Genomic DNA, 25,723 nt, shown 5'->3' with positions numbered 1-25,723 from the left:
CCAAACCGGGAATCGAACCTGGGACCCTGTGCTGTGAAGCACCAGTGCTAACCACTGTGCTACCGTGGCTTGCTGGCCCATTTCAGAGTCACCCAAATTTCTGTGGATCTTGATTCATCTGCAGGCCAAACCAGTCAAAGTCCGCAAATTTCCTTCCCTAAAGGACATTAATGAACCAAATGGGTTTTTACAACAGGCAATGATAGTCCCATTACTGGGACTAACTTTTAATTCTATATTTTTAATAGATTCAAATTCCACCAGCTGCCATGGTGAGATTTGAACCCATGACCCCCGGAGCATTAATCTGAGTCTTTGCATCCAGTGATATTACCACTATACCACTATTACACACTTACCCTCCCTCCGTAGCTTTTCAAAGACGCCTAAGGTCATTCAGACTCTTTATTTCACAAAATGTAGCAGCTAGTGCTGTAAAGAAAAGGGGGGTGCAGTGTGTCCATCTGCGCAGATTCCCTTTGTTGCTGCCTCTAAGGTTTCCTGCACTGAATGATTCTGCAGGATCCTCCATCAGAAGATTGCCCCACAAAAATCAGAGGAAGGTAGGTGGGTATTTTTTTCTCTGATCAGTGTTTGAAATAGTCCTGATTGAAAAATGTGTGTCTATATATCGTGCTAGTTTTTGTCACCCTCCAATTTACTCTCCTGGCAACGTTCATCCTGCTATCCTGGGAACAAGTTTTTTTTTAAAGTCTCACCTGCTTTTCTGTGATTTTACCAGTTGTGATTCTTCTTTTCTAGTCTGATTTACACTTGCACCAAACAACCGACCCAGCCACATTCCTTGTTTGCCTTCAGTTTGCTTCACGTTTGACTTTCTTTCTGGTTGTACATCATGGTCATCTGAAGCCATGCTTTTATTCACCTCGTTATTTTTAAGTTCATGTAGCACAGATTCTGGAGGACTCCCCATCCAAGAAGGTTTGGCTTCATTTTTTGAATACTCAGGCTGAATCTTCTTTAAAAGTTCCTTAGTGGCTGCTGCCTCTTCATTTGACTCAGGTTGACTGCATACCACATTGCAAATGTCCGCATTTTGTAATTCAAATATAGGCCGACTCTCTGCTCCTTCTGGAAAACCATCTCGAAGTGTAATTTTTTCCATGCCAGCACTTAATCGTTGAGGTACAGCAGCTGTACTCTGCTTCTTTCTCTTCTCCCAATTTACAAACTTTGATTGTTCTGAAGAACCTTCAATATATATCTGCGAGCTCTGCATGAGCTGATACCACCACCCTGCTTGCTTCTCCTTTTTGATCTCACTTACTTTTTCCTTTCTAATTCTTTCCATACTCTCTACATTTTCATTGTGTTTGTCTGATTCATCTCTTATCGTTGCACCTTTTTGTGTAATTATTTCTGATTTGTCCTCCCTGTGCTTTTCAGGTCTCAAACTCACATTACTGCCATAATTGCTGCCATTGGTTCTCATGAGCTGGAAGGTGGAGTGCACGGATTGCAAGAGATCCTGCTTGACTTTGAGTTGTTCCTTCTTCTTCTGTTGCTCCTTATTCATTTGGATAACATGGTGTTCAAACATCAAATCTAAATCAAAGGGCAGTAACGAAAGAGGCTGCAGTAAAAGAAGGACCTCCTCGAACAGTGGTTGGCAAACACTGTGCGACAGTGCTAGGAAACCAGTGGACAGGTAGTGAAGTCCAATAATATCTAAACAAAGAGAAGAAAGAATTAGTGTTATAGCGTAAGTACACTTCTGCTACAAATGTGAAGTTTTGAAGTTGGTTATATTTTAAACTCTCTCAGGCAAATCGAGTAATAAACATAGCATGTGGTCTGCTACAAGTACAGCCTGCTGACAGGGTTGTCTGGCCTGATTTCCATGGGAACAAAAGTCTCAGGTCATGTGCTACTGAGATGCATGTGCCAGGTTTAACAAAGGCAGAGGCAGAAGAAGATATTGTTATTACAGACCTTCCGTCTCAGAGGCTTTTGACAGAATCAGAGGGGGAGAGTCTGGGAGTGAGAGCAAAACATCAGTAACTGAGAGCTGCAGGGACAACGCCATGGTGTTAGCTACCAGGTGGAATGTGGATGGTCCTCTAACCAAAGAGAAGGAACCAGCAGGAAGTTAAGAACTCTGAAAGATTTGCCCTGGCATGGCCAGAGGAAGGAATAATCTGCTGAAGGTTAGTCCTCAAAAAACTGAGGGAAAGGATCTTCAATAGTCACTGGGCGTTACGACTCTGTGAAACAGGGAGACATGAGTGCATTGAAAATGAAAAGTAACCTTAGACTGAGTTTATTTTTAATCTTTCATGGGATGTGAGCATCACTGACTAGGCCAGAATTTATTGCCCATTCCCAATTGCCCTTGAGAAGGTGGTGAGCAGCCTTCTTGAAATGTTGCAGTCCACGTGCTGCAGCTACATTTACAATGCTGTTGGGGAGGGTGTTCCAGGACTTTGATCCATGACGGTGAAGGAATGGTGATGTAGTTCCAAGTCAGGATGATGTATGACTTGGAGAGGAACTTGTTTCCATGTAACTGCTGCCCTTTTCCTTACAGGTGGTAGAGCTTGCATGTTTGGCAGATGCTGTCAAAAGACCTTTGGTAAGTTGCTGCAATGCATCTTCTAGATGCAACACACTGCTGCTACTGTGTGTTAGTGGTGGAGGAAGTGGATGGGGTGCCCGGTGGGCTGCCTTATTATTGAGCTTCTTGACTGTTTTTGGAGTTGCATGCATCCAGGCAAGTGGAGAATATTCCATCACGCTCCTGACTTGTGCCTTGTAGATAGTGGGCAGGCTTTGCGGAGTCAGGAGATGAGTTACTCTCTCAGAATTCCCAGCCTCTGGCCTGCTTTTGTAGCCACAGTATTTACATGACTAGTTGAGTTCAGCTTCTGGTCAATGGTAACCCCGAGGATGTTGACAGTGGGAGTTTCAGCGATGGTAATGTCATTAAATGTCATGGGGAGATGGTTGGATTCTCCATTGTTGGAGATGGCCATTGCCTGGAACTTGTGTGGTGTAAGTGTTACTTGCCACTTATCAGCCCAAGCCTGAACGTTGACCAGATTTTGCTGCTTATGGGCCTGAACTGCTTCAGTACCCGAAGAGTCATGAATGCTGCTAGTCATTGTGCAATCATCAGCAAACATCCCACTTCTGACCTTATGATGGAGGGAAGGTCATTGATAAGCAACTGAAGATGGCTGGACAAGGACACTACCCTGAGGAACTTCTGCAGTGACATCTTCGGAGTGATGAGCTCCAACAAACACAACCACTGAGCTCCAACAAACACAACCACCTTCCTTTGGGTCCTGTAAAGACTGTAATACTGTGGTGATCGTTCTGTAAAGTATATTTGCAACATTTGGTTATAGGTCATGTTAAAATGCTGATAAGGGATTTCTTTTCTGTAGTTTAGAGCATTAGTTTCCAACTAAGTAATGTTTAATTGATGTTGCTTTTAATTTATCCGTTACAGTAAAAGACTTAAACTTCAAATCTTGTCGTGCAATTTCTTGAAGTCGTTTAAATTTCAGTCTCCACAGGGATTGCATCATTCCTCAGGATGGAAACACTGCTGCTAGACAAGTATTCACGCACATACCTTATAAGTCAAAATACAACAATACCACTAGTTTCCCTGCAGGTTTGAACAGTACACAAATGCATGCAAAACCAGATTTATTCATTCCTAATTATTAACAAGAACCTCTAGTTTGACATCAGAGATTTCTACCCCAGTGAATAAACTGGATGATAAATCTGCCAACTGCACTTCACAATGTGAACGAGGAAAATGGCTTAGCCTGCGCTCAAATGGATGATTCCAAGGAGTCCTGAATTTTGGCCCTGAGATGTCATTGCTGCATTAGGAGCCCGCACAACTTTGTGCTTCAATATACAGGTCTGTGATTGGTTTATTTAGCAGGTTCTGGAATTTCGATCACAGGGACATGGTTTCCTGCAAGGGGGGTGGGGAGGGGGGGGGGGGGGGGGGGTTGGTGCTCAACATTCCGGGGTATAAGATCTTCAGGCGAAATAGGGAGGGTGTAGGAGGCGGTGTTGCATTATTAATTAAGGAGTCAGGTACTGCAGTAAGGAGGGACAATATCTTGGAAGGGCTCTTCAAATGAGGCTTGTGGGTAGAGCTTAGAAATAACAAGGGGGCAGTCACATTGCAGTTTATTCTCGGCCCCCAGACAGACAGCGGGCAACAGAGAAGCAAATATGTGGACAATTCACCGAGGGGTGCACAAATAATAATAATTACATTAGGAGATTTCAACTTCCTTAACATTAATTGGGATAGTCTAAAGGATATAGAGGGTCTGGATTTCTGAATGTACTCAGGAAAGCTTTTTATGTTACTATGTAGAAGGTCTAACAAGTGGGGAACAAAGTGGACAGGTGTTTGAGGTGGCAGTAGGGAAGCATTTTGGTGACAGTGATCACAACACTGTACGATTTAAACTTGTGACAGGAAAGGTAAAAGATGCAAAAAATGGTTTTGAATTTGGGGGTGGTGGTGGTGGAAGGCAGATTTTATTAAAGTAAGGCAGGATCTAGCCAATATAAACTGGGAACAGCTTCTTGTGGAAAAATCTACAGTGCCGTGAGGTCTTTCAAAAAGGAAATGGGGAGAGTACAGGCCCAACATGTTCCCTTTCGGATGAAATGTAGGAGCAACAAGCCCAGTGAACTCTGGATGTATAGGTATATTCAAGTCTGGATAAATACTAAATTAAAGGCTTTCAGCAGGTACAAAGCAGGCAAATCAGCGGAGGCCTGAATGCTGTTTCGAAAGTGCAGGGGGGAATTTAAGAAAGCATTTAGGAGAGCAAAGTGGGGGCATGTGAAAGCACTGGCAGATAAGATTAGGGAAAATCCCAAAATAGCCTACAAAGTATATTAAGGGAAGTGGATAACCAGGGAATGAGTAGAACCCATTAGGGACCAAGGGGCAATCTGTGCGCGGAGCAGGAGAACATTGATAGGGTGTGAAACGAGTACTACACAGTTGTCTTAACTCAGGAGGATGATAATGTAGGTACCTGGTCAGTGAGAAGAACTATGAGGTCCTTGAACAATTTGACACTGAGGAGGTTGGGTGAGGAGATTGGGCGGCACGGTAGCACAGTGGTTAGCACTGTTGCTTCACACCATCAGGAACCCGGGTTCGATTCCCAGCTTGGGTCACTGTGCGGAGTCTGCATGTTCTCCCCGTCTCTGCGTGGATTTCCTCCGGGTGCTCCGGTTTCCTCCCACAGTCCAAAGATGTACAGGTTAGGCGGATTGGCCATGCTAAATTGCCCTTGGGTGTCCAAAAAGATTGGGTTGGGTGGGGTTACTGGGATATTGTGGAGGTGTGGGCTTAGGTAGGGTGCTCTTTCCAAGGGCCACTGCAGACTTGATGGGTCGAATGGCCTCCATCTGCACTGTAAATTCTATGGTTCTGTGAAATCCCTAAAGACGTACTTGTTAGATGAATTGGACACTCTGAATTCTCCCTCACGTGTACCTGAACAAGCGCCGGTGTGTGGCGACTAGGGGATTTTCACAGTAACTTCATTGCAATGTTTAAGTAAGCCTACTTGTGGCACTAATAAAGATTATTGTTTTATATTGGAGATTATGGCAGTCTTAAAAGTGGACAAATCTGCAGATTCAAATGAGTTGTATCTCAGGCTGCTGTGGGAAGCAAGGGAGGAAATAATGTGGTTCCACTTTTCAAGAAGGGTGGTAGAGATGAAACAGGGAATTACAAACCAGTGAGTCTCACATCAATGGGTGGGGAAATGATTGGAGAAAGTTCTGAAGGAGACATTTTTCTTAATTTAGAGTATCCAATTATTTTTTTCCAATTAAGGGGCAATTTAGTGTGGCCAATCCACCTACTGCACATCTTTGCGGTGTGGGGATGAGACCCACGCAGACACGGGGAGAATGTGCAAATTCCACACGGATAATGACCCGGGGCTGGGATCAAACCTGGGTCCTCTGTGAGGTAGCAGTGCTAACCACTGCACCACTGTGCATACATCTGAAAGGGAAAATTAATCTCCACTTGGAGAGGCTGGGCTTGGTCAGAGGGAGGTCATGCCGAAAGAATCAGACTGAATGTTTCGAGGTGATTGGGTGTGTAAATAAGGGTAGTGCAGTTCTCAGGAAATTTCAACAATGCCAAAGGAGGCCATTTGGCCCATTGAGTGTGCACTGATCCACTCCACTCTATGCCCGTAATCTCATAATTTAACCTGTACATCCCTGGAGACTAAAGTGCAATTTATCATGGCCAATCCACCTAACCCGTACATCTTTGGACTGTAGGAGGAAACCAGAGCACCTGAAAAAGAAATGCAGAAACAAGGAGAACGTACAAACTCCACACAGTCACCCAAGCCCAAATTGAACCCAAGTCCCTGGTGCTGTGAGGCAGCAGTGCTAACCACTGTGCCACCATATAGTTGAGATCATTTATATGAATTTCAGCAAAGCCTTTGGCATAGTCCCACATGGGAGACTGATAAAGGCGGCCACAGCACATGGGATCCACAGAAACTTGGCAAGTTGGATTCAAAACTGGCTCAGTGATAGAAGACAGGGTGGTAGAAGACTGTCAGTGTGACTGGAGGCCGGTGCCCAGTGGAATACCACAGGGATCAGTGCTAGGTCCCTTATTGTTTGTTATAAATATAAACAATATAGGTGAGAATGTGGGGGTGGGGGGGATGATCAGTAAGTTTGAGGATGACAAAGCTTGGCAGGGTGGTTAATAGTGAGGAAGAAGGTCTTAGATCGCAGGAAGACATAGACGGATTGTCAGATGAGCCAGTCACTGGCAGATGAAATGTAACCCTGGAAAGTGCGAGGTGATACCAAGACCATAAGACATAGGAGCAGAATTAGTCCATTCGGCCCATCAAGTCTGCTTCACCATTCAATCATGGTTGATATGTTTCTCATCCCCATTCTCTTGCCTTCCCCCCGTTACCCCTGATCCTCTTATAAATCATGAACCTATCTATCTCCGTCTTAAAGAGACTCAGTGATTTGGCCTACACAGCCTTCTGCGGCAATGAGTTACACAGATTCACTACCCTTTGGCTGAAGAAATTCCTCCTCATCTCTGCTTTAAAGAATCGACCCTTCTGTCTGAGGCTGTGTCCTTGGGTTCTAGTCTCCTACAAGTGGAAACATCTTCTCCACGTCCACTCTATCAAGGCCTCTCAATACTCTTGAGTACTCGGTATTCTGAATACTCGGGAGCACTCAATGAATGGCAGGACACTAGGAAGTTTAGAGGAACAGAGGGATCTTGTCCACAGATCCCTGAAGCTGACAGGACAGGTTAATAGGGTAGTTAAGGCGGTACACAGGACACATGCCCTTATCAGTTTTGACATAAATTATAAGAGCAGGGAGGTTTTGTTGGAGCTGAAGAAAACTTATGTTAGGACACAGCTACTGTGCTGTGTTCAGTTCTGGTCACCTCACTATAGGAAGGATGTGACTGCACTGGCGAGGGTGTAGAGGAGATTCACCAGGATGTTGCCTGGGATGGAGCATTTGAGCTATGAAGAGAGGTCGGATAGGCTCCGGTTGTTTTCTTTAGAGCAGATAAGGCTGAGGGCGGACTTGATTGATGTGCATAAGATTATGAGGGGTATGGACAGGGTGGATAGGAAGCAGCTGTTCCCCTTAGTTGAAGGGTCAATGGTGAGGGGACATAATTTTAAGGTGAAGGGCAGGAGGTTTGGAGGGTATTTGAGGAAATGATTTTGCCCAGAGGGTGGTAGTCTGTAATTCACTGCCTGGGAGGGTAGTAGAGGCGGAAAACCTCACAGCCGTTAAAAAGTACATGGACGAGCAACTAAAACGTCATTGCATTCAAGGCTATCGGACAGGTGCTGGAAAGTAGGAGTATAGTGTAGCTTTAGTGTAGTTCTGTCAATGCAAACACGATGGGCTAAAGGGCCTCTTCTGTACTGTATGACTATGACTCGATGAAAAGTAGAACTTCCAAATTCCCACCATTTTTGGAAATCATCTAATCTGGATTTGAAGGTGGGTTATAGTGAACCTCTCATATGATGCAGAACTTTAAACAGCTTTGAAACAGATTGGTGCTACCTCCAAATCAGAATTCTACCATGTATTGTACGGTCAATCCAACAGTATGCCTGTATGATACAGGTACAGTTGTCATACAACAGGTTTTAGTGGGACCCACAGTGCTATTTTCCAGTGTCAACTTCATTTTTAGAGAAATCAACTCCATTTCGAAGAGGATGAGGACGGATGAAAGTATTCTCCAGTTGAGCCAGCAAAGTTTTCTTCACACCCAACGGAGCATCAAGCCCTGCTGCGTACGTTCAAACCATACTGGACATGTTGCTTCCTCCTTTATGCTAATAACTCCAACCACAGGATCTGGCATGGCTCAGCACTAAGTGTGACTAGCAGATGAAGACGCATCCTGTTCTGGTAGCCAAACAACTTAAGGAATTGCTAGTCCACCATCATTAATGTTGTACAAATGAATTAATAAGTTAAAACAATTCGAGCAACTGTAATTGTAATGTGAGCTTACCTTCATGATTATACAGGTGATTAAACCAAAACTCCAAGGATCTGATACTGTATCGAAGAATATAAAGAAATTATATAAGTATCATAAAATGGTACACTCTGGCAGTTACTGCATAAATGTTTAGGCGAGGAATATAGTTTATTTATACCATGACTAACAGGTAGTCACATTTTATTGTGTCAGATTCTCTGACTCAGCATGTAACTGTAACACACAAAACATCTTTTTTTTAGATAAATTTAGAGTACGCAATTCATTTTTTCCAATTAAGGGGCAATTTAGCGTGGTCAATCCATCTACTCTGCACATCTTTGGGTTGTGGGGGCGAAACCCACGCAAACACGGGAAGAATGTACAAACTCCACACAGACAGTAACCCAGAGCCGGGATCGAACCTCGGACCTCGGCGCCGTGAGGCAGCAATGCTAACCACTGTGCTACCGTGCTGCCCACAAAACATCCTTTAAAGAAAAACATTTGAATCTAGCAGGAAAAATACTAAAAATTGTTTTTCAGCCAAATTAGAAAATAAATTATAATATCAGGTATTGGAGGAGGTTGGTTTAGCTCAGTTGGCTGGACAGCTGGTTCGTGATGAAGAGCGAGGCCAACAGCGGGGCTTCAATTCCCGTACAGGCTGAGGTTATTCATGAAGACTCCGCTTTCTCAACCTAGCCCCTTGCCTGACGTGTGGTGACCCTCAGGTTAAATCAACACCAATCATCTCTCCCTCTCAAAGGGGAATGCAGCCGATGGCCACCTGGGCTCTACTTTTTTTAAGAGGGAAAATGGAACGAAAAGGACAAAAATGTCATACCCAGTCAATCTGATAAGAGCAAATTTCAGAACGCAATTGCAAATTTAGATAAACACTTTAGACATATGTCAAAGAAAAGCACTTGAATGAATCCAAGATTTGAGATGCTAATTACGGGCGTGATTTGGTGTCGGGGCGGGGCCGGTGAATCTCGTGGATTTGCAACGCTTGAAACTCTTGGCAAGATTTAATGGAGTCTCGCGAGACATCGCGATCTGGATCTCACCCTTAACTGGGCATGATCCAGATCACCATTAGGCTCATTTAAATCTGCGTTTGCGGGATTTCGCCTCGTCTGAGACCTAATGGCCGTGCCTGGGAGACGTCATCGGGGTGCCGTTGAGTACTGGCTTCTACAAACGTGGACCAGTCATAATGGTACCTGGATGATCTACCAGGCCATTAGAGACCCCAGGTGGTCGGGGACAGGGCAGGGTGGCACTCTGGCACCCAGGCACCTTAGCACTACAAGCCTGTCACCATGAAAGTGCCACAGGTGCCCAGTTGGCACTGCAAAGGATCGGGGCCGGAGGCGTGGGGGGAGATGGCAGCTTACCAGTTGGAGGGGGATGAGTTGGTGTTCCCGGGGGTTCTCCCTGAGGTTTGGGGGGTGGGGAAGAGAAGAGAAGATCAGGGCAGCCAGGCAAATCCCAGTCCCGATCTGCGAGGAGCCTTTCTTATTGCGCTCGCCAGCAGGAAATTACTCTAAGTGTGGCCTTGGCGGTCAGAAACTCCCTGAAGCCCAAAGAATGCAAGACTAGCAGAAGGGTTTTCCATGCTGCAGTCACCGAGAAGCACCTCGCTATCCGTGCCCAAAATCAGAAATACATTTTTCCAGTTAAACCGTGTCCAAATGGAGTGACTGATGCCATGAATTTATAGCACTGGAGTCCAGCAGGAACCAGTGCAAGTTCTTTAAAATGACAAAGCACATAGATAGTGTGAATGGAAGAACTAATTTGACGTTTTAAATCGGATCACAAACTCACGAGTGCATAAATGCTAAATTTAATGAATCTTTAGAAAAATACTAAGTGGAAAAAATCTTTCTTCACTTTACGAAATGGTGGAGCAAGGCTCTGGAGGAATCTAAAATGGAGGAAGAGGAACATAAATTTCATATACAAACAGAACACTCTGGAATTGTTCAGCAGGTCTGACAGCACCTGCAGAGAGAGGAACAGAGTTAACATTTCAGGTCTTGATCATTCTGTTTCTCTCTCAACAGATACTGCCAGACCTGGAGCATTTCCAATAATTTCTATTTTTATTTCTGATTTCCAGCATCAGCAATACTTTGCTTTTGAAGTAATGTCAATTTGACTCGGAGGAGTGAGCCAGTGTAGATTAGCAAGGAAGTATGGTAACCAAGCAAAGTTTAGTTTGGCACAGATTGTGGGAAGTGAAGTTTTGGATTAATTAGAATTGATGAAGAATTATAAAACAGGATGCCAGCAAGGAGATCAGTGGCGACAACAGCATTTGAACTGTGTGATGAATGGTATCGGTAACTGCTGTAACTGTACCTTGCCTTTAATACATTGGCCCTTTAAGACCGGGCTTGGAAACCTGGGGGATTCCGCCTCTGGCCCCGCCCCCAGGAAACGGTATATAAGGTGATGCTCACTGGGCAGCGTGCTGTGACCACACTTCTCAGCAGCTGTCCGGTTCTCTGGTAATTAAAGCCTTTGAATTACCAATCTTCTCTCCTGTGTCGTAATTGAGGGTATCTCAATTTAATTACCAGACACATCAAGATGGACAGCGCTCTAAAGCCGAAGAAACTCAACCTAGACGCTCGGTCGCCGGAGGCCCCAGAAATGTTTAAATATTGGCTCCGGTGTTTTGAGGCCTATCTAAACTCCTCAGAGACTGAAGTCGACGGCGCTCAAAAGCTGAGCTTACTACATGCCCGGCTGGGCCACCGACTCTCCTCCATGATCGAGAACGCTACGACATATGAAACTGCGGTTGATATACTAAAGAAACGCTTCGTAAAGCCGATTAACGAGGTACACGCCAGACATTTGCTCTCGACCTGCAGCCAGCGCTCCGGGGAAACTCTAGACGAATACGTGGAGAGACTCACCGCGCTCGCGAGGAACTGCAACCATAAAGAAGTGACGGCAGAAGTCCACATGAACTTACATATTCGTGATGCCTTTGTGTCCGGTATCAGGTCCTCGTACATCCGGCAGCGGCTCCTAGAAGACGGGGCAAAGGATCTCCAAGGCATCGTAACGCTCACCTCTTCCCCAGAAACGGACCACCGTAACCTTCGTACGTACTCCGCGGACCTTGCAAACTCCTCTCGATCCCCTCCAGACACGGCCACGCTGCAGGCCTGCACTGCGCGCCGATCCGCTCACTCCGGGGGTTCCCCATGCTATTTCTGTGGGCAAGGCCAGCACCCACGTCAGCGTTGCCCGGCACGCTCCGTGATCTGCAACGACTGTGGGAAGAAGGGGCACTTCGCTAAAGTCTGCCTGGCTGGGCCCAAAGGCCGCAAACAAAAGCCTCACCAGGCCCAGAAATCAAGCTCCCGGCCTCACAGGCCCCGCAACGCGGCCGCACGGCGGCCGGACACGCCTACTTCCGCGCATCATCAGCCTCGTGCGAGTCATGGGGCGGCCATCTTCGAATCCCGACACATGCGACCGACGGCGGTGGCCATTTTGTGACTCTAGGCCGCCATTTTGTGAGTCCGACTTAACCAAAGACTCTGACTACCCGCAACTAGGAGCGATCACGCTCGATCAATCGCGGCCAAAGCATCTGCGGAACTCAATGATGGAGGAACAAATCAACGGCCACGACACTCCCTGCCTATTCGACTCCAGGAGCATGGAGAGCCTTATTCATCCAGACACGGTAAGCCGCTGCTCCCTGCACACCCACCCCGCCTCCCAAACTATCGCCCTCGCTTCAGGGTCCCATTCGGTACAAATCACGGGGTATTGTGTCGCGGACCTCGCGATTCAAGGTGCTGAATACACCCGTTTTAAACTCTACATCCTCCCTCAACTCTGCGCCCCCTTGCTGCTCGATCTGGACTTTCAGTGCAGCCACCGGAGCCTGACACTGACCCTTGCCCCCACTCATGGTATGCAGCCTGGCGACACTCAATGTTGCGCCACCCCCCCTCTTCGCGAACCTCACTCCCGACTGTAAGCCCGTCGCCACTAGGAGTCTGCGGTACTGTGCCCAAGACATGACTTTCATCAAGTCAGAGGTTCAGCGGCTACTAAAAGAGGGGGGTCATAGAGGCCAGCAACAGCCCTTGGAGGGCTCAAGTATTGGTAGTCCGCTCTGGGGAAAAGCAACGAATGGTAGTGGATTATAGCCAGACCATAAACCGCTTTACGCAACTCGATGCGTACCCACTTCCCCGCATAGCGGAAATGGTGACACAAATCGGCCAGTATCGGGTATTCTCCACGGTCGACCTAAAATCGGCCTATCATCAACTCCCTATCCGCCCAGAACGTAAGAACTATGAGGAGGAGTAGGCCATCTGGCCCCTCGAGCCTGCTCCGCCATTCAATGAGATCATGGCTGATCTTTTGTGGACTCAGCTCCACTTTCTGTCCCGAACACCATAACCCTTAATCCCATTTTTCTTCAAAAAACTATCTATCTTTCCCTTAAAAACATTTAATGAAGGAGCCTCAACTGCTTCACTGGGCAAGGAATTCCATAGATTCACAACCCTTTGGGTGAAGAAGTTCCTCCTAAACTCAGTCCTAAATCTACTTCCCCTCATTTTGAGGCTATGCCCCATAGTTCTGCTTTCACCCGCCAGTGGAAACAACCTGCCCACATCTATCCTATCTATTCCCTTCATAATTTTAAATGTTTCGATAAGATCCCCGCTCATCCTTCTAAATTCCAACGAGTACAGTCCCAGTCTACTCAACCTCTCCTCATAATCCAACCCCTTCAGGTCTGGGATTAACCTCGTGAATCTCCTCTGCACACCCTCCAGTGCCAGTACGTCCTTTCTCAAGTAAGGAGACCAAAACTGAACACAATACTCCAGGTATGGCCTCACTAACACCTTATACAATTGCAGCATAACCTCCCTAGTCTTAAACTCCATCCCTCTAGCAATGAAGGACAAAATTCCATTTGCCTTCTTAATCACCTGTTGCACCTGTAAACCAACTTTCTGTGACTCATGCACGAGCACACCCAGGTCTCTCTGCACAGCAGCATGCTTTAATATTTTATTGTTCAAATAATAATCCCATTTGCTGTTATTCCTACCAAAATGGATAACCTCACATTTTTCAACATTGTATTCCATTTGCCAGACCCTAGCCCATTCACTTAACCTATCCAAATCCCTCTGCAGACTTCCAGTATCCTCTGCACTTTTCGCTTTACCACTCATCTTACTGTCATCTGCAAACTTGGACACATTGCCCTTGGTCCCCAACTCCAAATCATCTATGTAAATTGTGAACAATTGTGGGCCCAACACGGATCCCTGAGGGACACCACTATCCACTGATCGCCAACCAGAGAAGCACCCATTAATCCCCACTCTTTGCTTTCTATTAATTAACCAATCCTCTATCCATGCTATTACTTTACCCTTAATGTCATGCATCTTTATCTTATGCAGCAGCCTTTTGTGTGGCACCTTGTCAAAAGCTTTCTGGAAATCCAGATATACCACATCCATTGGCTCCCCGTTATCCACTGACCTGGTAATGTCCTCAAAAAATTCCACTAAATTAGTTAGGCACGAGCTGCCCTTTATGAACCCATGCTGCGTCTGCCCAATGGGACAATTTCTATCCAGATGCCTCGCTATTTCTTCCTTGATGATAGATTCCAGCATCTTTCCTACTACCGAAGTTAAGCTCACTAGCCTATAATTTCCTGCTCTCTGCCTACCTCCTTTTTTAAACAGTGGTGTCACGTTTGCTAATTTCCAATCCACCGGGACCACCCCAGAGTCTAGTGAATTTTGGTGAATCATCACTAGTGCATCTGCAATTTCCCTAGCCATCTCTTTTAGCACTCTGGGATGCATTCCATCAGGGCCAGGAGACTTGTCTACCTTTAGCCCCATTAGCTTGCCCATCACTACCTCCTTAGTGATAACAATCCTCTCAAGGTCATCACCTGTCATAACCTCATTTCTATCAGTCACTGGCATGTTATTTGTGTCTTCCACTGTGAAGACTGACCCAAAAAACCTGTTCAGTTCCTCAGCCATTTCCCCATCTCCCATTATTAAAACTCCCTTCTCATCCTCTAAAGGACCAATATTTACCTTAGCCACTCTTTTTTGCTTTATATATTTGTAAAAACTTTTGCTGTCTGCTTTTATATTCTGAGCAAGATTACTCTCATACTCGATCTTACTCTTCTTTATAGCTTTTTTAGTAGCTTTCTGTTGTCCCTTAAATATTTCCCAGTCCTCTAGTCTCCCACCAATCTTTGCCACTTTGTATGCTCTTTCCTTCAATTTGATACTCTACCTTATTTCCTTAGATATCCACGGTCGATTTTCCCTCTTTCTACCGTCCTTCCTTTTTGTGGGGATAAACCTTTGCTGAGCACTGTGAAAAATCGCTTGGAAGGTTCTCCACTGTTCCTCAACTGTTCCACCATAAAGTCTTTGCTCCCAGTCTACCTTAGCTAGTTCTTCTCTCATCCCATTGTAATCTCCTTTGTTTAAACACAAAACACTAGTATTTGATTTCACCTTCTCACCCTCCATCTGTATTTTAAATTCCACCATATTGTGATCGCTCCTTCCGAGAGGATCCCTAACTATGAGATCATGAATCAATCCTGTCTCATTACACAGGACAAGATCTAGGACCGCTTGTTCCCTCGTAGGTTCCATTACATACTGTTCTAGGAAACTATCGCGGATACATTCTATAGACTCCTCCTCAAGGTTTCCTTGACCGACCTGGTTAAACTAATCGACATGTAGATTAAAATCCTCCATGATAACTGCTGTACCATTTCTACATGAATCAGTTATCTCTTTGTTTATTGCCTGCCCCACCATAACGTTACTATTTGGTGGCCGATAGATTACTCCTATCAGTGACTTTTTCGACTTACTATTCCTGATTTCCACCCAAATGGATTCAACCTTATCCTCCATAGCACCGATATCATCCCTAACTATTGCCCGGATGTCATCCTTAAATAACAGAGCTACACCACCTCCCTTACCATCCACTCTGTCCTTCCGAATAGTTTGATACCCTCGGATATTTAACTCCCAGTCGTGACCATCCTTTAACCATGTTTCAGTAATGGCCACTAAATCATAGTCATTCACAATGATGTGCACCATCAACTCATTTACTTTATTCCGAATACTACGAGCATCCAGGTAAAGTACACTTATGTTGGTTTTTTTTACCTCTGTTTTGAATCTTAACATCTCCAGTTTTACTCCTTTTAGTATTACTGGGCCTATTCACTGAGCTCCCCTCAGTCACTGTACCTTGTACTGTCGCCCTTTTTGATTTTTGACTATGTCTTCTCTGCCTTGCACTTTCCCCCTTACTTCCTTTTGCTTCTGTCCCTGTTTTACTACCTTCCAACTTCCTGCATCGGTACCCATCCCCCTGCCACATTAGTTTAAACCGTCCCCAACAGCTGTAGCAAACGCTCTAGGACATCGGTTCCAGTCCTGCCCAGATGCAGACCGTCCGGTTTGTACTGGTCCCAACTCCCCCAGAACTGGTCCCAATGCCCCAGGAATTTGAATCCCTTCCTCTTGCACCATCTCTCGAGCCACGCATTCATCCTATCTATCCTGACATTCCTACTCTGACTAGCTCGTGGCACTGGTAGCAATCCTGAGATTACTACCTTTGAGGTCCTACTTTTTAGTTTAACTCCTAACTCCCTGAATTCAGCTTGTCGGACCTCATCCCGTTTTTTACCTATATCGTTGGTGCCTATGTGCACCACGACAGCTGGCTATTCACCCTCCCCCCCAGAATGTCCTGCAGCCGCTCCGAGACATCCTTGACCCTTGCACCAGGGAGGCAACATACCATCCTGGAGTCTCGATTGCGTCCACAGAACCGCATGTCTATTCCCCTTACGATTGAGTCCCCTATCACTATAGCCCTGCCATTTTTCTTCCTGCCCTGCTGTGCAGCAGAGCCAGCCACGGTGCCATGAACCTGGCTTCTGCTGCCTTCCCCTGGTGAGCCATCTCCCTCAACAGTATCCAAAGTGGTATATCTGTTTTGCAGGGAGATGACTGCAGGGGACACCTGCATTGCCTTCCTACTCTTGCTCTTTCTTTTGGTCACCCATTTTCTATCTCCCTCATTAATTTTCACCTGCGGTGTGACCAACTCGCTAAACGTGCTATCCACGACCTCCTCAGCATCGCGGATGCTCCAAAGTGAGTCCACCCGCAGCTCCAGAGCTGTCAAGCGGTCTAACAGGAGCTGCAACTGAACACACTTCTTGCATGTGAAAGAGCCAGGGACAGTGGACGTGTCCCTGAGCTCCCACATCGCACACGAGGAGCATGACACAGGTCTGGGATCTCCTGCCATGTCTTAAACCTTAGGTAAACTTATACAACAACAATTTTAAAATTAAAATAAATAAATTAGACAATGAAAAGAAAAACTACTTACCAGTCACTTACCAGGGTTAAAAAGCACCTCCGGAAAAGCACCTTCTCTCACTCTGCACCGAATTACCTCACTGCACCAAATTACCAAGTTGCAATTCCCACTCTGGATGTGCCTCACACCGGCTGTGTCTCTTTGACCTGCGCAAGCTTCTTACCTGATATTCCCTCAAACCCTTCGGTTAGAGGAGGTGGAAGGGTGGGGGACACTGCAAGTGTAGTGTCTCGGGTTTAGCAACCGCCCGACTTGTTACAGGCACTCACCTTCCCGACAGGCCCCTGCTCCCGCCGAAAATCCAGAGGCTGCTCCCGCTGAAAGGTAAGCAAATTTAAAAGTACTCACTCACCTTCACGAGAGGCCCCTGCTCCCACTTCCCAACGACCGTGGTTGTTTTTTTTTTGGTTAGAGGAGGAGGTAGGTGGGGAAACACTGAGGAAGTGTTTCGGGTTTAACTGTCACTTGACAACAGCCCCTCCACAAACCACCTTCAAATTAGGCTGACCGCACTGCACGTATGCAAATCTCCCCGGAACAGCCAATCAGTAGCTCTGCTCTGTTGCCCTCTGCTGGATGCTTGCCTTCACTCAAACTCCTCGGGTCTCTTTCGCAGGTACACCTTCAAATTAGGCTGACCGCACTGCACGTATGCAAATCTCCCCGGAACAGCCAATCAGTAGCTCTGCTCTGCTGCCCTCTGCTGGAGGACCGCCCCTACACGGCTTTCGAAGCTGCCGGTCGGCTGTTTCACTTTCTCAGGGTCTCTTTTGGTGTCACAAACGGAGTCTCCGTTTTCCAACGGGCGATGGATCAAATGGTGGAGCAGTACGGCTTACGGGCTACCTTCCCGTACTTGGACAACGTCACCATCTGCGGCCATGACCAGCAGGACCACGACGCAAACCTGAGGAAGTTCCTCCAGACTGCCCGGGCCCTCAACCTCACATATAACAAAGAGAAATGCGTGTTCCACACAACCCGGCTAGCCATCCTCGGCTACGTTGTGGAAAACGGGGTCCTAGGCCCAGACCCCGACCGCATGCGCCCCTTACGGCACTCCCCCTCCCCCGTAGCCTCAAGGCACTCAAACGGTGCTTGGGGCTTTTCTCCTATTACGTCCAGTGGGTCCCCAGATATGCGGACAAAGCCCGCCCACTCATTAGACTACGGTTTTTCCCCTGACGGCTGAGGCCCAGTCGGCTTTCAGCCGTATCAAGGCCGGCATCATCAAGGCCGCCATGCATGCGGTGGACGAAGCCATTCCCTTCCAGGTAGAAAGGAACGCATCAGACGTCGCCCTGGCTGCTACCCTCAACCAGGTGGGCAGACCAGTAGCGTTCTTCTCCCGAACCCTCACCGCCTCGGAAATTCGGCACTCTGCAGTCGAGAAGGAGGCACAAGCCATAGTGGAGGCCGTGCGGCACTGGAGGCACTACCTAGCCGGTAGGAGGTTCACTCTCGTCACCGACCAACAGTCGATTGCCTGTATGTTCGATAACGCACAACTGGGCAAAATAAAGAATGACAAAATTCTGAGGTGGAGGATAGAGCTCTCCACCTATACGTACAATATTAAATATCGCCCGGGGAAGCTCAACGAGCCCCCGGATGCCCTGTCCCGCGGCACGTGCGCCAATGCGCAAAAAGACCGCCTGAGAGCCATCCACAATGACCTCTGCCACCCGGGTGTCACCCGGCTTGCTCATTTCATCAAGTCCCGCAACCTACCCTACTCCACAGAGGAGGTCAAGACCATGACTAAGGCATTCCCGATCTGTGCGGAATGCAAACCGCACTTCTATCGACCAGACAGGGCTCGCCTGATAAAGGCCTCTGGGCCCTTTGAGCGACTAAGTGTGGAATTCAAAGGGCCCCTCCCGTACACCAACCGCAACATCTATTTCCTCACCGTTATCGATGAGTTCTCCCGCTTCCCTTTTGCTGTCCCCTGCCCCGATATGACCTCGGCCTCCGTGATCAAGGCACTGCACAGCATCTTCACACGGTTTGGTTTCCCCGCTTATATCCACAGTGACCGGGGTACATTGTTCATGAGCGATGAGCTGCATCGATATCTGCTCAGCAAGGGCATCGCCTCGAGCAGAACAACGAGCTATAACCCGCGGGGAAACGGGCAGGTGGAGAGGGACAACGCGACAGTTTGGAAGGCTGTCCTTCTAGCCCTACGGTCAAGGAGTCTCCCAATCGCCCGCTGGCAGGAGGTCCTACCTGATGCCCTACATTCCATTAGGTCGCTCCTCTGTACGGCCACGAACGAGACCCCTCACAATCGTTTGTTTGTCTTCCCCAGGAAGTCCACCTCTGGGTCTTGCTTCCACGCTGGCTGATGACTCCGGGACCAGTCCTACTCCGGAGACACGTGAGGAGCCATAAAACAGATCCGATAGTCGAGAGGGTCCAATTGCTACACGCAAACCCTCAATACGCCTACGTCGAGCACCCCAACGGCAGGCAGGACACCATCTCCCTGCGAGACCTGGCACCCGCCGGCTTCCCCACCGACCCCCCCCACCCTCGTACTGACGCTCCCCTCCCCACACCAACTGCCTACCCTGACAGCGCCCCCCCCCCCCATAGCGCCCTCTGCCCCCCCAGCCGGCGCCGGCACCAATCACCCTAGCCACCCCCCCCCCCCCCCCCGCTCCAAAGCGGGCAAAGGCTCAGGCAACCGTGCTCCCGAATATACCATCACCGAAACCGACCGTATCCACGGCACCACCACCGGAGCGGAGAAGGTCAGCACGGACGATCAGACCACCCAAAAGACTGAACTTATAACTCCACTTTCACCCCCGACGGACTATGGGCGGAATTCTCCGCTCCCCACGCAGCCTGGGAGAGTCGCGGGAGGGCCTCCAGACATTTTTTACGCCCCCCCGGCGCCCCCGCGATTCTCCCCCCCCTCGGAAAAATCACCGCTTGCCGCTTTTCACGGCGAACGGCGATTCTCCGAGCCCAATGGGCCGAGCGGCCGGCCCTTCACGCCCGTTTCACCACGGCAGCAACCACATCTGGTCGCTGCATTCGTGAAAAGGGCGCCAGATGCCCGTTTGGGCATCTAGGGGCCCGATTTGGACAGGAGCACCGCGACTGTGCTCCGGAGGGGACAGGCCTGCGATCGGTGCCCACCGATTGTCGGGCCAGCTTCCAAAACGAACGCACTCTTTCCCCTACGCCGCCCGGCAAGATCAAGCCACCACGTCTTGCCGGGCGGCGGTGGAGAAAGACCGCGCCGCGCATGCGCGGGTTCGTGCCGTCTGCGCGGTGGTCTTCTGCGCATGCGCGGGTTGGAACCGGCAACCTGCGCATGCGTGGATGACATCATGAAAAGCACCGTTCGCGTGTCATTTCTGGCGGCCGAGGTCGCGGCCGGGAACGACGGAGGCCCGCTCCTAGCCTCCTAGGTGGGGGTGAATTAGGTGCGGGGAGCGAGCCCCGGGGAGTGAACCACAGCCGAGTTCACGACGGCCCCGCGATTGTTGGCCTTAGCGGAGAATACCACCCTATGTGTTTTTTTTAAACAGGGGATGAATGTGATGAATGGTATCGGTAACTGCTGTAGCTGTACCTTGCCTTTAATACATTGGTCCTTTAAGACCGGGCTTGGAACCTCTCCGCCTCTGGCCCCGCTCCCAAGAAACGGTATATAAGGTGATGTTCACTGGGCAGCATGCTGTGACCACACTTCTCAGCAGCTGTCCGGTTCTCTAGTAATTAAAGCCTTTGAATTACCAATCTTCTCTCCTGTGTCATAACTGAGGGTATCTCAAACTGCAATAGGAGTGAACCAGGGACAAACAGATGTAATCTTGGGCCAGAATTTTAAGCTCCTCCAGAGCATGAAACCGCATAGGTGGGATTCCCTCCAGTTCCTGCCCACACTAAACTGGAAGCAATTTTATGGTGAGGCAGCCAGGCACTCGGCCTGAAGGGCATTTTCCCACCCAACCGCAGATGTGAAGTGGGGGGGGGAAATTTGTTTCCCTCAAAGGCCCCCATTCCACACATGATGCCACCTCCCTGCCCCCCAGATGGTGTTACCCCCCCCCCCCATCAAGACACCCACCCCACTCTGCCTTGAGAGACACACTCAACCCTCCACCCACCTACACAATCAAATTGACCTGCAGCTCTTTGATAGGTATTTCCCACCCTCACAGTCAACTAACACTCCGCAGAATGTGAAATAATCAGTGGGAATGCACTCCCCACCAAATCTTCAGGTTGTGAGGGCAGCACGGTGGCGCAGTGGTTAGCACTAAGACTGCGGGGCTGAGGTCCCAGGTTCGAATCCCAGCCCTGGGTGGTCACTGTCTGTGTGGAGTTTGCACATTCTCCCCATGTTTGCATGGGATTGCACCCCCACAACCGAAAGATGTGCAGATTGGGTGGATTGACCACACTAAATTGCCCCTTAATTGGAAACAAAAATAATTGGGTAATTTATTTTTTTAAATCTTCAGGTTGTGGGACGAGAAACCCCGCCATCTGAAAAACCCTGCCCATGAGATTTGAAACTCAGCTCTTGGTCAAACAGAATCAGAGGTCATGTAGCCTGGTTCAGCCTCATTTTGTAACCATGTATCAGAGTAGCGATCAGCGGAACACTGGTACTTCTAATGTCAATGGCTCCTGGCACAAACTCGCTGCTTCAGGCTGAACCAGACTGTTTGCCACCTCAGAATTTTGTTCAACCCATAGCTGAATTTCCAATTTTATAGGTTCTCCATCACAAAGGTCACTTAAGACTTACTTCACAATTATCACCTGCTTCCACTCCTACCTGAGCCCACCAACTGCAGTCATATATCTCTAGATTTGATCCCTTACAACAACCTCACTCTCTCCATTCTGCCAAATAAATGTGAAAACATTTGCCTGCACTATCCTACCTGGAAGACCATTCCAGATGTTTATCTTTTAATCCCTGAACAATGTAGTGACACAAATCCTGAACTTAACACTTCCCAGTTTGAATCCTTGTCCCTTATCTTACAATCATGAACTAAGTAGAAATAGTGCTCCAAGTAAACTTATTATGCATAACACCTTCATAAGGACCCTCTCATTCGCCTGGTTTCAGATTTAAAGAATACAAGTGTTCTCAAAATTTTTCATAGTCCAGTTAGTGGAGTAAAGCCTAATATTGCTCAACCATTCCATGTTCACCGAGAAGTTTTCCCTCATTCACCAACTGCCTTCAAGGAGAAATTTTACACAAATTTATTTACAACTTTTATTACACCATAGAACCATAGAATTCCTACAGTGCGGAAAGATGCCCATCGGGTCTGCATCGACCTTCTGAAAGAGCACCCTACCTAGGCCCACCCCCCAACGCTGTCCCTGTCACCTGTAACTCCACCTAACCTTTTTGGACACTAAGGGGAAGTTTATCATGGCTAATGTACCTAACCTGCACATCTTTGGACTGTGAGAGGAAACTGGAGCACCCGAAGGAAACCCACGCAGACACGGGGAGAAAGTGAAAACTCCACAAGTCACCCGAGGCCGGAATTCCACCTAGGTCCCTGGCGCTGTGAGGCAGCAGTGCTAACCACTGTGTCACCATGCCACCCCCTGTGGCGCCTTATACTCTCCACATTAACTCAATGCATGTCCCCTTAAACACTCCATATCATCTCATGCCCTTCAGCCATCCCCCATGATCGCTCAGCTATCCATGCCAATTCATGATCCTTCCATTCCCATTCAGCCAGTATACACTATGTACAAACCAATAAGCCATATAGAAACAATCGTGAGTTTCGAACAGCTGAGAAAAAAAACAACCATTCACTAACCTTCCTTTGAAAAAAGAAACAGCTGATTGATTGATTAATTGATTGATTGATTGATGTGCATGCTTGGCTGAGAGCCCAAACCAATAAAAGCACAAGCTCAGCAAGGGTTCGGTTTTGAAAAGTGAAGTGAATAGTTTTTTTTTCAAATAAATTTATAGTATCCAATTCAATTTTTCCAATTAAGGGGCAATTTCCCCACCATCCTCCTTTCCCCTCTCTTCCGCCCCCCCCCCCCCCCCCCCCCCATTCCTTTCCCTTCTGTTAGTACAGAGGCAAGGGTATTTGGTCTCTCCAGCGCAAAGTTTAGTGCTTGTACCATTTGTTTTTCATACAACTGTGTTGTGAACTGTTTTAATAATCAGAGTATCTTTTCAGAGTATATAATAATCAGAGCTCCCCGTACGTTGGCACTGAGGGGAGAGTACCCTGTTTCGCCAACACAAAATTAGTGTTTGTACCATTTGGCCTTGTATATATTGTTTTAATAAAAATAAATGGCCAATTCACCTATCATGCACATCTTTGGGTTGTGGAGGTGGGGGGAGTTGAGACCCACACACACACACGGGAGAACGTGCAAACTCCACATGGCCAGTGACCCAGAGCCAGGATCGAACCCGAGACCTCAGTGCCATGAGACTGCAGTGCTAACCACTGTGAAGTGGTTAGTGTTGCCAAGTGAAGTGAATTGTTAATTTATTTTTGGTACTCCAATGGTCTGTCTGATTGACCCTTCATGGCTCCTCTGTGGAATTGGGGAGAAGCTGACCCGGCTCCATGAAAATTGTGGATGGCTAGGCCAATGGAGCTGGCCAATGAGCTGGGAGCGCAGGGTTTGGGTCTTAGCCCATGCCAATGAAAATTAGGGGTGCCAGAAATGCAGCGGGAATCCCAGAACCTGGTCCCACCTGCCAATTTTAAATGGACCTGTCTGCAAAAGTCCATACCTTCCACTGTGGTCAGTCATCAGCCTTCAGAGATTGAAAGGATTGGGTATAGTCCATTCCAGGAAAAAAATGCAAATCGTTTGTATTGTTTTTTCCCCCATTCTTTGCAAAACAGAAACTGAAAGTCTTAAACATTATTCGCAGTGTTTAAAAAAGTTATTTTATGGTTTCCCCTTCCTATATGTTTTTTCCTGTACATAAAAGAGTCATCACTTAAAGTAAATGAATAATTATCGTCACTAAACTTGGATGTTACATAAAACAGAACCGTTAAGTTTCCAATGGCATAAATCAGATCATATGAGAATATGTAAAAAAAAAAAATCAGTCAAAGCAAGGGCAGAATTTAATGTCCACCCTGTGGCATGTTTGGTGGTGGTAGGCATTTAAGCAGGTGGAAGGGTGGCAGGTGGGGACTCTGTTGCCTTCCCACCTCTGCCCCAATGAAATCATTGAAGGGAAGGCTTGCAGATGGCCTTCCTGCCCTGGTGCCAATTGAGGCCCTTATGAAAGTAACTGAGTTGCTCGCAGGTTCCTGGGAAGTCTCTCATTCAAAGGCACTCAATGCCTAATAAAGGGACCCGGCATACATAAACTGTGACCTGGGATTCAGTGACGATACTAGGCCTCAGGTGGGTGTTGGACTGGCAGCAGCCACCGCATCCCAAGGGGCACTTTTGTTCAATAAAGTTGCTGACATCGGATTGGTCAGCAGGACATTTGCCTCCCAGGGATCCTTGATCCCAGGGAAGATCTGCCACCATCCAGTTAAGAACTTGAAAGGTATTTAATAAGAGAGGCCTTCACTAAAGGAGGTGATGTGGGGCTCTCACTGGCTTTCCAGCTCGCGAGCAACAGTCCCATCGCCTCCATTAAATACTGCCCAACATGTGGTGGGATTCATAAGCGGCAGGATTCTCTGTTCCTGATACTAAGTGTTGACGTCAGGGTAGGATTCGTGGACTTCCATTACGGCAAAACTGGCGGCGTACCTGGACAGATTCAGTGACCGCTGAAGGGCTAGCACCGGTGCCATGTGGAACACAACTGATTCCAATGAGAAACGGAGCTGGATTCGCGATTCACACTCAGCAGGCCAACAAGCTGCAGCCGCATATACACACTTCATTCCCCACACACACCATCCCTGCCAATAAGGTTGCGCTAGAGCACGCCCATTTGGCTGATGGGTCAGCTGAGGCCAAAGAGCACCTAGGGAAGTGCCATCGGGGGACACCCATACAACCTGTGGCCCAAAATTCATAACGGGTAGTCAGCAGCATGCACAACTGCATGGCTGCCCTGCACGCTGTAGCAACGGTGTTCCGTGCCCTGACCCCACAGCCCACCCCCTGACCATCCCCACTACTACCCCCGGTTCTGGCAGAAGCCGCCAGATCAGCGGCACGACTGTCAGCAAACTATGGCGATGATGGATGCTTTCCCTCAGCAGCCATGGTGTCTGTTTCACGATTTTTAAAAGCACAAGTGAACCTCGCCCTCGGGAATTCAGCCCATTGGAGGCGGAGAATCGCGGAGGTCCGAGAGAATACCGGATCAGGCCCATTTATGATATGCCAACAGCGTTTATTGTATGTGTATTCTGGAACGCATTGACGCCGCTGTCGCGCCGACGGAGAATTGTGATGTGGCGTGAAATCGGCAGCGACTACGACTTTGACATCCAAAACAATTCTCCGCCCAATCGTGTTTCCCGATTCTGCCGTCGGCCGACGGAGAATCCCACCAAGATTTCCTGGAAAATTTTACTTTGACTGTTAATAGTTTAAATAATCATTTAAAGGGGCATTTTAAATGAATGATTCAGCAACATTTTTAGCAATGTTCATTTCTATTAATTTTCAATTTTCTTAAAACACACCCAAGAACAATATTGCCATCATTTTGAACAC

General features: G+C 47.7%; 1 protein-coding gene across 5 annotated transcripts in view; it reads right to left on the bottom strand.

The window, feature by feature from the left end:
* Positions 1–25,723, bottom strand: part of rusc2 (RUN and SH3 domain containing 2) — a 182,986-nt gene that overhangs the window by 16,446 nt on the left and 140,817 nt on the right. For all 5 annotated transcript variants that reach the window (XM_038790837.1, XM_038790838.1, XM_038790833.1 and 2 more), the window contains 2 exons: positions 8,588–8,634; positions 720–1,689 (listed from right to left, as the gene is read on the bottom strand). In XM_038790837.1, the coding sequence (XP_038646765.1) occupies positions 720–1,689; positions 8,588–8,634 (1,017 nt within the window). The remainder of the gene's footprint in view (positions 1–719; positions 1,690–8,587; positions 8,635–25,723) is intronic.

This window comes from Scyliorhinus canicula, chromosome 3, assembly GCF_902713615.1.
Source record: "Scyliorhinus canicula chromosome 3, sScyCan1.1, whole genome shotgun sequence".
Classification (NCBI taxonomy): Eukaryota; Metazoa; Chordata; class Chondrichthyes; order Carcharhiniformes; family Scyliorhinidae; genus Scyliorhinus; species Scyliorhinus canicula.
This window is presented reverse-complemented; position numbering and strand designations above follow the sequence as displayed.